Source organism: Nuphar pumila, chromosome 4 (assembly GCF_984573655.1).
Source record: "Nuphar pumila chromosome 4, dmNupPumi1.hap1.1, whole genome shotgun sequence".
In the NCBI taxonomy this organism is placed as follows: domain Eukaryota; kingdom Viridiplantae; phylum Streptophyta; class Magnoliopsida; order Nymphaeales; family Nymphaeaceae; genus Nuphar; species Nuphar pumila.
This window is the reverse complement of record NC_143252.1, coordinates 108711793-108724976: the sequence shown is the minus strand read 5'-3', so window position 1 is coordinate 108724976 and position 13184 is coordinate 108711793. Positions and strand designations below refer to the sequence as shown.

General features: G+C 36.8%; 1 protein-coding gene across 1 annotated transcript in view; it reads right to left on the bottom strand.

Moving 5' to 3' along the window:
• The window catches only part of LOC149840495 (uncharacterized), a 50933-nt gene extending 38178 nt beyond the window's left edge, over nucleotides 1–12755 (bottom strand). The window contains exons 1-3 of the mRNA XM_090004455.1: nucleotides 12586–12755; nucleotides 7068–7174; nucleotides 4221–4567 (exon numbers count right to left, since the gene is read on the bottom strand). Coding sequence (XP_089860581.1) covers nucleotides 4221–4567; nucleotides 7068–7152 — 432 coding nt within the window. The 5' untranslated portion in view covers nucleotides 7153–7174; nucleotides 12586–12755. The remainder of the gene's footprint in view (nucleotides 1–4220; nucleotides 4568–7067; nucleotides 7175–12585) is intronic.
• Nucleotides 12756–13184: the final 429 nt, after the last annotated feature.

Below are 13184 nucleotides of genomic sequence, written 5' to 3'. Positions count from 1 at the left end.
TAGCACATGGAATATGTGAGGGCATGTGGTTGAAGTCATTGGTCTCAAAACTAAAGCTCAAAGTCAAAATGCCCATATCAATATTTTGTGACAAGGCACCTATTCAGGTAGCTTTAGATCTAGACCATCGTGAAAGGACTAAACATATAGAGATGTATTGCTACTTTATTAGGGAGAAGATCGAGTCCAAGCAATTTGAAGTTCATTATATGCGCTCTCAACTTCAATTGGCTGATATCCTTGCTAAAGTTGTATATAAAATGAGGCTCTAAGAAATTAGTGGCAAGTTGGGGATGTTAGATATTTTCTCCCCAACTTGAGGGAGAGTTTTAGGGAATGATACAGTTACGTGAGGGTACTTTTGGTATTTGCATATTCTTGCAACTTAAGAATCATATATACTTTATGGTAAGGGTACTTCTGTCCTACCACATATTTGTAAAAGGAGATGTATATATGTATTGAGTGCAGATCATATCACCATGGTTACATGAAGAACAAATACTGCCCAGGAAATTCCTACAAAAAAAGTATTTTTTAATGTCAAAAAAACCTAGTATTTTTAAAATTGAAAACTTAAAAATAAAAAATCTTAATAAAACATGTCATGAAAATATAGTGATGTTTCCATTCTGGATATTTCAATTAAATACAATATTTTTATTTAAAAAAAGGGTTTAAAATCACAAATTATTAAAATCAGCTATATTTGTGATTATGATCAGATTATTAGAGCTTTGAAACTTTTGTGGGTACTTCACAACTCGGATCTTTTATGTGAATCGCTATTGTTTAATGCATGAACTGACAAATCTACATAAGCAATGTCTGGCCTAGTTATTGCCAAATACTGGAAGTCCTTACCATATGATACTTCTCTCATCCAACAACTTCAACTTCCCTTCTCCAGCCAATAACTTGTTCATACATGTCGGGGTGTCTATGGGCCCATTATACACATGTTTTCTGCGATTAACTTCATTATTGGACCTGTCCACTTCCTATCCCCCCAAAAAACCTCAATTGTTTGTCTTTCATCTTGAACCTTTCATAAGTTCTTTTGAATTTTCAGAGCTAAACCTCTTATAACAATTATATCAATCACATAGAATAGAATAATCACAATGCCAATAGAATCGCGTTACGTAAACAAAGACTTTTATATTGCAATCTTAACAAAGCCACATTCTTTAATACCATTATAAAAACTCTAAAACCATGCCCTAGATGTTTGCTTCAGTCCATAATTTTATTGATAAAAGATGACAGTTGGTTATTGGACATCCAGAGTAAATGGTAACTTTACCTCCATGGCAAAAAACATGGCATTATCATAATAATGGTTTGACTAGAGAAACTACACTCTTTCAGAATAAAAGAAAGGATGATGACTAGCTTCTCATACACTGTTCTCTCTTCTCCTCTCTTTCATCCATAATCAAGAACAAAAACTTTTATGGTATCAAAAGCAAGTTTTACACATTTACAGGCCAAATCTAAGTACTATGATATCAGAGCCACGAAAAGGATTCAAAAGGTCAAACATTCCTCTCCTTATCTCTATAACCTATACCTCTTCTTCTCTTAAATGATATGGGTAGGCACTATGCAGCCTTACCACACATTGGGAATAAAGATATGTTGATCCACTGCAGACTGCAACAACAGAAACACATTGGCTCTTGCTCAGAGTCCTAACTTCCATGATAGATCCAACATTTTCAGATTGATTACAATTTTATGAAAAGAAGAATAGAATCAACAGAAATTGAAGCAAAGTTTGCTAGTTCAAAATACCAAATAGCAAATTTCCATCAAGGTGCCCCATCAATCTTTCTCATCAATGTCCTCCATTGACACATACTCGATGATGCAGATAAACTCCCATCAATCCCAAACTATGAAGAAATGGAATATTTTTTTTTCACGCAAGAAAATTGATTGATTGAGATTTTTTCTTACCAATGGAGGAAGAAACAAGGAGGTAATACTAGTCATGGTTAAAATAATAGAAAAAAAAGGAAATAGCAGCGTTTAAGGAATTCTAAAAGAATATTTCAAAGAGATAAAGTATACCAGGAAGATTTCAAATCTGACCAAAGTTAGAAGATCTGATCAAGTTTTTAGGTTTGTCCCTCTTTTTTCCCATCTTTTCTTCTCCTTTTTTTTTGTTTTAAGAGAGTATGTGTTGACTGAAATTGGGGTGCAATCTGTTGTAAAATCAGGAAGATTCACCAGTGGCGCTGCTAACATAGGTTGCCCTCTATGTTAACATCAGCTATATGGCCTACCAATATCAGCAACAGAACTTTTTCTGAGTAAACAGTGATCTGATCTAAAGAAAAATTTTGGGATCTTGGGTTTGATTTCTAATCAAGAAGATATTGAAAGAAGGGAAGTCTAAGGAGATAAAGAACACCTAGCTTGAAAAGAGATAAAAAAAAAACTAATGGAGATTAGTGGAGAAAGGAACTGAAAGTACCTTAATGATTGTGTTCCTACTCTAGCGCAATAAAGGATTTGCATTGTATGTGTAACAACCAAGGTAAGAAGAAGATATGAGAGAAAACATGGTTGTTGCAGAAAAAAGACCGAGAAAAACTGAATCCAACTGGATGCTCCATGTATTTCCTATTTGTAATTGCATGGATATGCTAAATTATAATAATGCCCTTAGGTAATAGGCGTGTATCTAATATATTTAATGCCATTATATAAATTACATTATCATTGAAAACTCAATTATTCACAAAATACCAGTTTGTCCCTGGCACCCTGCACCACCATGTATTGTCTAGAATATCCTTGCGGTGTAAGATGATGAAAATACCCCTCCACATCTGTTTGTAAGTTATTTTAGATTTTTTCTTGAGCTTAAAGCTACAATTCACCAATGAACAAACTTCCTAAAGGTATAAACAGAACAGCACAGTCATAGGCATGAGTCCACTGCTTTCACCTTGCATTTCTTCCGAAAATTAGGTTGAGGTAGCTTCAACTACAACTTATGTGGGATTTTGTTGTCTAGAGGTTTTAAATATATGTATCATTCCCAGTTAACAATCCTTTGTTTGGAATTTCATGCTACACTTTTATCTTGCTCTGACGCATAGGAAGGGACAATTATCGGTCAAAATTAAGTTAATGTATTTTCTCAAGTACCCAAATTGCCAAAAAAAATTATCCTTTCTCTCTAAGGAACTAAGCATGCTTTTGTAAGCACATTTCCTTATCAAACAGATGACAATCATAATAACAATTACAATTGTGCAGTGATCAGTTTCAAGTGAAGTGTGCAAGTAATGTCATAGATATACAATTTGTAAAGTTTGTACTTTGTAGCAAGTTATCTCATGTAACACTCACGACTCATTTGTTTCAACCAAGATGAGAAAATGTGTCATCTTGAAAGTGGGCATTTTCTCATGCAGGCGAAACAAAAAACTTAAATGCTCTGTTTGGGAGTCTGTATTTGGCACTGAAATGCAAAATCCTGGATATCCCTAATCCAGGATTTGTGAATGTTGGTATTTGCTAACACCCACCATCGTTTGGGAGTTGGCATCACTACCAGCTGGAAATGGCATCCCCTTTCCAATTACTAGCTCCGAAATGGCAATCTACAAATAAAAAGGAGTTGGGAAGGGAGGCGAAAGTGTGTCCCACATTGAAGTTGCCAATAGCTGGGTTTTGGGAGATGAAGGCGTTTGGGCCTGCCAAATCACATCCCATCTCCTTTGATTTGTCATATCATAGCTCCCAAACAATGGTGAGAGTTGGAATCAGTGAATCAACTCCAACTACAGACCAAAAAAGCACTCATAAACGTCTTTTGTATGAAGCTCCTTTTCATTTCCCATCCCCCAATAATTTCTGAATTTTTGCTTAAAACTTTTGGAAAACAAAAAACAACAGTTAGAAACATAGAGAATAGAAAAATGTTGAATTTTCAATCCCATAATCCACAAACCACCATAAAAGGCCAAGCAAAATATGATTTTTTCATTTAAAAATGATCCACTAAATTTGCAAAAAATCAGAATCTCTAAGAAACCCATGAAAATTGTTATTTGTTGTAATTTCTGAAAATTTTATACTAGATGCAAGTTGATGAAAACCATCAAATACTTTCTCAGATTGCTCACTTTTCCCCAATCCCATGCCTTGACATAAACTTGAAAATAATAACCAAATGCAAAAGACTTATAATATTTGCATACCTTAATTGTATATGTCATACCCTGTCTAAAATTCACATCTGGTCTGAATGCATAATCATCATTCTTTATCTCATCATTGTATGGATATGACATGGCCGCCTTCTTCAACTTTCCATCCATTCCATCTGACAATGTATTAAAAGTCCCAGTATCATCTAGACCATATTGAAATCCTGAATTGTCACCACTATTTAGTCTCGACCCACGTGCCTTTTCCAGTCTATCGAGTTTCTGATAGAAAGGATCGGTATCTGGACCATTGTCACTGAATCCACCAAATATTCGACGCTCAAAATCATCTGCGCTCTCATCTGACTTATTATTTCCACCATTATGAATGTTGCCACCTGGTGAAAGAATTGTCTGATAAAGTAAAAGTCCCAAGACTAACATAAGTAAAATGAGAAGTTTTCATGATGATTGATGTCCAAGAATGGGTAATAAGTTAATAATGACCATAACTATATAGCCCTGACAATCTTGACAGCAGAAAAGAGCAAGAATTGTCGACCTGCTCTGAAGCGAGCAAGAACAAAAATTTCTGCCTAATTTACATTAATTCATGTCTGGTTATTGCAAATCATTAATTCCTATGGCATGTTCTGGGAGCACCCAATGACAATGACATTAGCATTCAATGCAGATGGAAACATGGATAAGATGGCGTGAAAAGATTCTTCAACAAAATAGAGGACACCAATAAAGTCGCTTGGGACAAGAACATCCAACTATTTGTTTACGGCAATGACAGCTTCTACCAGCAATGTTAGGCAGTCAAGATTGGTTGTGATTGATCTCGAATTTGCACTCTATAGTAGTGGACCCATCAAATACAAAATGGTTGATCGTATGGTGAGATAAGGTATAATATCGCTTCCCATTTGAGTGAGAATTCATAAGCTAACTCCTCAACTTTGATGTGAAGTAAGATTGTCAAAGGCCTTTAAAGGGGTCTTACTACCACAAATAGATGAATGAAATTCCTAATAAGTAATACGTTGCAATTTTATTAATAGATCTTCCTATTGAACTAATCGACAGCTTGGCAATGAAGTTGGCAAAAAAGAGTTCATGAAGTTGGAAAAGTAAGAAATTAATCTTTTTGAAAGGTAGGTTCCAACTTAAGTTGATTTCATGTTTTGCAAGATTCACAAAATATGGATTTTAGCTCAATTATTAGTAAGAGTGCATGTTGGATACTCCAGATAGGCCAGAATAATCAGAGTTGTTTCCCCACAGAGCTTATGCTCAGACAGAATATAAGATAACTGATAAAATTGCCAATTCTGATTGTGCTAACAGCTTGAGTGCCAACGTGATTATGTCTGGTATTTTCTCACCATCCTCATTCCATAACTCTCTCATTTTAGAAGTTCCTAATAAGACCATTCCAACACTAGCATTTTCTACAATAACTAATTATTTGGAGATCAAGTTTTTGGAAGGGTGACGTAGACATTTTAAAGCAGATCCTAAATTGTGATTTTGATCATTTGATGGAGATCACCTGTAACATTGGGCATGTGGATCTTACATGCAGGGAAAAATCTAAAGTTGCTTGGAAAATCAAGTTTCCTACTAAAATCTAAATCAGGTCGCGTCTTGGATTTCATTTTCAATATCCTTCCATGGACAGAGCAGATTTACCTATTGCACAAACAGTCTCATTCCAAAGTTGATACCAAGTGAGTAGGTTGGCTACCTTTGCTTCTAGTGCAAATAGATACAAACATAGAACTGATATTGGACTAAAGTCCAGATTGATACTTTTTAACCGTTATAAGAAATGCACCTGAAGCATTTTAAACTCTCACCTATACCAATACTAGTACCTCATACCTCTACCAGTATCCATATTGACCCATAAGTGGTCGTTGTTCTTGACTTCTTGTAAGCCCATAAGAGGCATTTTATTGTATTGTTTTCCCTCTTTCATTACAGCGGGATCAAATCCCGCCCCTTGAAAAAAGTAAAACATTTTTTTTAGAATTTGGTCAAATTCGGCTCGGCTTGAGCTCGGAGCAAGCCCTTCTTGGACAATGTTGTTCAAGCTCGCCTCCGAGCTCGAGCCGAGTTTGAGCAGTGGTATTTCTGGTCAAGCCAAGCTTGAACAGCCCAAGCTCGGCTCAAGCTTGGCTAGTGTGCACCCCTAATTCTAAACACCCTGAGACTAAACTACTTTTAAAATTCAACTCTAGTAGGAACTCTTTAGGATGGGCATCATTTAAAGAACTGCCTCTTGAGTAGGATCACTACTAAAACTTGCCCATTTAAAGCAAACAACATAAGCAATTCAGACTGATGTCAATCAACATGCATCTAGTTTTGCACCTTTAGGAAAACTTCTACTACCAAGCGCGCCCAAATATTTTCAATTACAGAAGACAGAGAACTGATATTAACAAGACTAAATGATAGTAACATTAGGTAAAAGCATGAAGAAACAACAAAGATGCCATTGTCTTCCTAGTTATATTATATTGAGAATGACGTATAAAGAGATTGACTCATTTACAAAGATAACTTTTGAAAGAGTTCTTAGATGACAACAAAGATTACCTTATTGGTGATATTAATGATGATATCATCATCATGATAGTGATGGTATCAACGATGACCATGACACAGAACTGCTAAATGCAAAAGCCAAACCAAAATGCACTAATCATTTATCTGGTTCTCAAGCTTCCAACAGCATCCCAAGATTGCATTAGGTCATAATTTCATAAAACATATTGAAATGCATTGTGCTACTTCTGAGAGTGATATTTAACAAAGAAAAATAAGTTGTTGTAGAGCAGAAGTACAGATGACTAATGTGAATCCAGTTGATTCCATGACACTAACCAACTTGACGACCAGTAAACAAAGTTCTGATCCCACATGAAAAATTGCTTCGTCTGAGACATTTGTTCCAATGCAACATGATCATGGAAGTAAATTTCGTTCTGAACCTGCCAATGTAGGAACCACATTGTAATAATTAGAAAGCAACTTTTTGCAATCTTAAAATAAAGCATCATGGCATGTAGAAAAATTGTAGCAGAATGGCAGCATTCCAGTCATTAACATCATTCTCAGCAAGGTTTTTCTTGGGAGTTTTTTTCAAAAAATTATTTTTCTCAGAAAAATCTCAGGAAAATATTATAAGTTTTAAATTTTGAAAAAATATAATGAATAACAAAAAGATAAGAAATAACAGGTTTTATATTGTTTTGTTGAGAAAATAAAAAGAAAATCAGAAAAGACAAAAAAAAAAGATACTTAAAATATATAAAAAAGGATCGTTTTTTAAAACCTTGAGAAAATATCGCGATACTTTAGGTTCACAAAATATTTTGAAAATCTCTGTAAAATGTTAGCCGACCTTGAAATACTGATAATATCGTGATATTTTCAAAATATAGGCAATATCAATGACAATAATTCTACATAACCAACAATCAAGTTAGCCTAACCTTTCAGTGCAACATTATGAAAAGCACGAGGCATGGACAAGGTCCCAGTAAGCAATGTATAGGCCTAGATGTAGCACAGTTCTCGTGTGATATGTGACTACACAGATCGTGCTAAGAACCTTTGTACTAGCTCTAGTTGGTATCATTAAATCCAAAAAATGGTAAGTATGATAAGATCACTGCTGCATTGAGGAGTAAGGATCCCTCTTTGCTTAAAGTGTTACATGTTCTGTTTCAGTGCACTCGTAGCTCCAATAGCTACAAGCCGTTGAGAGAGCATGACCGGGGATACACGCAGTAAGGGACATTGATCCATCTTTCACTTGTCTGATTCAGCTATGGTGGTCAAATGAGCAGGTTCAATCATGGCTATAAGTTGTGCATTCATGAGATTATTAAGTTAAATAGAGCAGTCTCCTACGTAACAGGTTACGGTCAGCGGCACATTCTGTCTCAGGCAAGAGGAGGGAAGGGGGAGGAAGGGAGGAAGAAGGGGCAAGAAGAAGAGGGAGGAGGGGTCGAAGAACACGGGAGAAGAAAAGAAACATAGGGGGGAAGAAGAGGAGGAAGAAGGAGGAGAAGAGGGGAAGGAAAAAGAGGCGAGGGAAGAAGAAGGGGAGAGAAGAAAAGGGAGGAAGGGAGGAAGAACAGGGGAGAAGAAGAAGAAGAGAAGAAATAGAGAAGTAAAAGAAGGGGCGAGAAGAAGATATATATATATATAGAGAGAGAGAGAGAGTCGTACCTCGTTCTTCGTCTTCTTCTTCGAGCGTGAGGACGAGGGCGAGGGAGGGGGTTAAAGAAGGGGGGTGTGGGTTATGTTACAGGGACATGCTTGAATACGTGGACACAACATTGACAGGTTAAAACGATATTTTAACATTATTTTTATTGTTTTTAATATTTTAAGGTTTTATTTTAAAAAAAACAGGCTTGGGTGTGACCCACCCGGGTTTACGTGGGGATTTATACAAATAAAGGCTGTTATTTCAGGGTATGTTTGATGGCTTGTCCAGGGTTGGACGAAATGAACAAAAAGAACGGAACAGAGCATTGGTTATGTTCGTTCCGTAACAATTGTTCGAAGTCCCACGTTTGTTTGAACCATACTCAAATGTTGTGTTTCAAATGTCCGTTGTTTGATTATGATGTGCGGACAAATTGGACACTCGTGGATAATGGGTCGAGTTACTTCATTTTGGATTGTATGACCTGATCCGTCCACCATTTTACATGTTTTAACAAGTTTATTACAGTTTTTTGCCCGGATATGGATCCAATTATAAAATTATATCTAAAATCATGATTGTTTGCCCTGAATATGAATTTGGAATTAGATTTTTGCCTCGAATATGGATCTCAAATAAGATTTTTGCCGCAAATATGGATTTTTGCTCCAAATAATGATCTTAAATTGGATTTTTGCCCCAAATATGGATCTCAAATTGGATTTTTGGCCCAAATATGGATTTTTGCCTCGAATATAGATCTCAAATTGGATATTTGCCCTGAATATGTATTTTTGCCTCAAATATGGATCTCAAATTGGATTTTTGCCCCAAATATGGATCTCCAGGATTTTGCCCTGAATATGGATTTTTGACCTGAATATAGATATGATTTTTGACCCGATTTTGACAAAAAAATAAAATAGATGTTTGATCATATGAATGTAATGTGTGATTAAGAAAGGTTTCAAGGTCTTAAAAAATCAATTCCCACAATGTGGTAAAATTTTATGACATTAAAAAAATATCAAATTTACATTAAAAATGACAAAAATTGATGACAAAGCAGTGGATGTAGCAATATTTAGCTATGGCAAGAACAGGATTTTTCATGACATAGAAGTGGATGATACAGTATTAATCCGGATGTAGCAATATGTAGCAATCAATGTTGTGAAAAGCGTTGAGGCATAGCGAGGCGCTCCACCAAAATCTGAGGCGAGGCGTAAGCCTCAAAGTTTTTTTTTTAAAAACTTAAAAAAAACTATAAAAAATATCTAAAAAAATAAAAAAATCTTTATTGATGAAGCAACAACCAACAGGAAATAAAAAATCTCAAATAAATACTGAAAAAAAATATGAGATTAACATGTAAAAGTAACATTAATGCAACAACTTAATCTATGTAAGTATCTAAAAAATAAAACATGGGCATTCATTAAATTAAAAATCGTTTCACTTTCTACAGTTGCATGCTTTCTTGAATTAAAAAAATAGAAAAATTTAAAAAAAAAAAAGATAAACATCGTACATCTGCGCATGAACTGCAGCATAGAATATCAGTAAGCATCCTTGTGGACAAAAAACAAACGAATTATTCTTTTCTAAAAAGAATCAAAACTGCCCTGGAACTTAACACATAGATCACTTTCTGTCAATGTGCTTAACACAGAAATTCAAAACTGTCATTAGGCTTAATACATCTATATGTTGTCATGGAACTTGACATAAATAAATTTCTGTCAATATCCTTAATACAAAAATTCATCAAAACCGAAAACATGCAATCAATCAAATAAATCTAAGTTGAAAAATGAAATCCTATGTAATCAACATAGAACACTTTGTTTGCTGGGACCCAAGAATGCCAAAAATAAGAATGCACGAGAATTGTTTGTTGAAGTGTGCTACTCTTGGTTCTTTCTTATACCAGGTCTTTCTGACCTAGTTTAAACAAATTGAAATATTATGAACTCTATTTTGCAGTTGTTGTTACTTCAGAAATAAGTCTGACACATTAGAGGAAGCTGAGAGAGCAATGTTGGCGACATATTGTGAGAGAGCAAATGTAAAAGATGGGCAGACAATTCTGGATATTGGGTGTGGTTGGGGATCTCTTTCTATATACATTGCTCAGAAATACAATAATACCCATGTCACTGGAATTTGTAATTCTGAATTGATGCAGGCCTTCATTTGGTATGGTGTTACTAAAACCAGGAAAGGCAGATAGTTGAATGAGCATTGGTCACCTCCCCAATAGACAGAGGTGGACTAGGCATCACCAGGTTAGATGTCTTAAACAGAGCCCTGCTGGCAAACTGGGGGTAGGTGTGATGCACTGAAGACAAGATATGGCATTGGGTGGTTTCCAAACATGCCTTATTAAGTGTTGAGACTTCCCCTAGAGCTCGCATGTTTTCATGGTTGGTCTCTCTTGACAACCCAGTTTAACCTTAAAAAGAGAGACATTCATGTGGCCAGCAAATGCATTATGTGTGAACACGAGGAAGAAGACTATGCAGAGATCCTACCTTAACCGGCGTTCGGGGCTGTTGTTGTTGCGAGAAGGAGGTCGCCAACGACGGTGGTCCTGCTGTCGTGCACGAAAACGAGAGGGAGATGGGAGGCAGAGGGAGATAGGAGGTGAGAAAAAAATAAAAACACATAAAAGGGGTCGGTAGGGCTTTGTTTAAGCCCTATTTTTTTGGTCGAATGAGGGTTTTGAACCTAATTTGATCAAATAAATCGAGGCGTGTGCACCTCAGTCCGAGGCACGCCTCGCCTCAAGGCCTATGAGGCGCATGCCTTAAGGGTATTGTGCCTTATGCCTGCGCCTCAAGGAACAAAGCCCCTCGCCTTGAGGCAAGGTGTGTTTTTTGCGCCTTGAGGCGCGTTTTTAATAACACTGGTAACAATGTTGAATCCGGATCTAATTATTAATTGCATTTGAATTTGGCTACCGACTAGTCAGATTCAGATTCAGGTATGTCAGATTACATCCGACCCGTTGACATCCCAAACACCGATGCATGATCGCCTGCTAACACGTGGTGAAGATGCACTACTAGAAGATAAGCAACAAGGAGCAGTCATATTCCTTGATGACCTAATTGGGAGTACAATACAATTTCTATCATGTGAGTGCAATTATAGCAACATACAGAGATCAAGGACAGAGTAAACTTGTTTCATGTATCTACTTATGATTGTTCAATGTCTGTCCTGTGTTGTATCTGTTGTCATATTGATAGTATAGGAGAAATGATGATAATATACTGTCAAAAGTAATAGTGGAAGTCAAAGTATATGCACATTCAATGATTTGAGTACACAATTGAACATCTCCAAGTAGCATCTCATGTGTGAATCATGGAGAATTCGAATCTACCCGTCTGGGTATTATGGCAAAACTGAAGTCCATTTGTGGCCAACTTATGAATCCAAACAGTGAGGCTTCGTTTGGGAGCCTTAAAGTGGAGGCGTGTTTTGGTTTTTCCAGTGTGATCACATGCTTTCTGAGTAGGCTTGACACTTCCTCACTTGTGCACATGAACAGAGAGAGTAGTTGGAATGTGATTAGAAGTTATGAACATATATCCTACTTAAGTTGCAAGCTGTAGTGAGACCATTCTTTGGCTCATTCCGTAGCTCTTTTTTTTTCTCTTTTTTCATAGACAATCACGATTTATCGGATATAAGCAATCACCCACATCCCCATCTCCATCTCCCTATAGACGTTAACCTGTCCTACTTGTGCTAGTTGGGACAATTGCCAACAATTATTATCATGACATAAGGTGTTTACCCTCTTTGTCTCTCTGTCTCTCTCGCACACATAAGTTGAGAAGGGAAATGAGTGTGAGGTCCACTTGAAAAGCATGGGTTTCTCGAAATAGTACGTGTAAGTGTATATACCAAAATATATGTCTCACCCAAAGGCCTTTATAACATCAAGAATCCATCTCCAATGGCTGGGCATACATGTGAGAGTTAAGAAGGCTGATGAACCAATGGGTGGATGCATGAATGGGTGCCATCTAGAGGACTGATAGGGAAGATTGTGACCTGCTGATGGCTGTTTCTGTATGCAAAGACCCTTAACACATGGATGGCGAAATTCAACAGAAAACAGGGAAAGGAACAAAAAAAAATACAGACGATGGATAGATAATGGCATACCTGCACGAATCCGACGATCAAGAAGAAGGGGATCAAGAACTAGGGCTTGCAGTCGAGAGAGGGAAAACACTCTCAGACCACCTGCGAAACTCCGGAGGAGAACAATGGGGCTCAACGATTAGGGCTTCCAGCGCAAACGATGGCACGCCCGTCGATGCACGAAAAAAATTTGATCGGTTCCCTCCGTTCCTGTTCTTTTTAGGGGAGGTGGATCGACAATTACACTGTATATTGGACGCGGCGGACGCGCAGAATGGCTTCTGCCGCGTCCAGTGTTTGTTAAAACAGATGTTCTAAACTTGCCCTCAGGGAATGTTTGATGGCTTGTCTAGGGTTGGACGAAATGACAAAAAAGAACCGAACAGAATATGGGTTTTGTTCGTTCTGTAACAACTGTTTCAAGTCCAACGTTTGTTTGGACAGTACTCAAATGCTATGTTCCAAATGTCCGTTGTTCAATGACGATGTGCGGACAGCTTGGACAGTCATAGATAATGGATTGAACTACTTCATTTTGGATCGTATGACTCGATCTGTCCACTATTTTACATGTTTTAACAAGTTTATTATGGTTTTTTGCTCGAATATGGATCCAATTA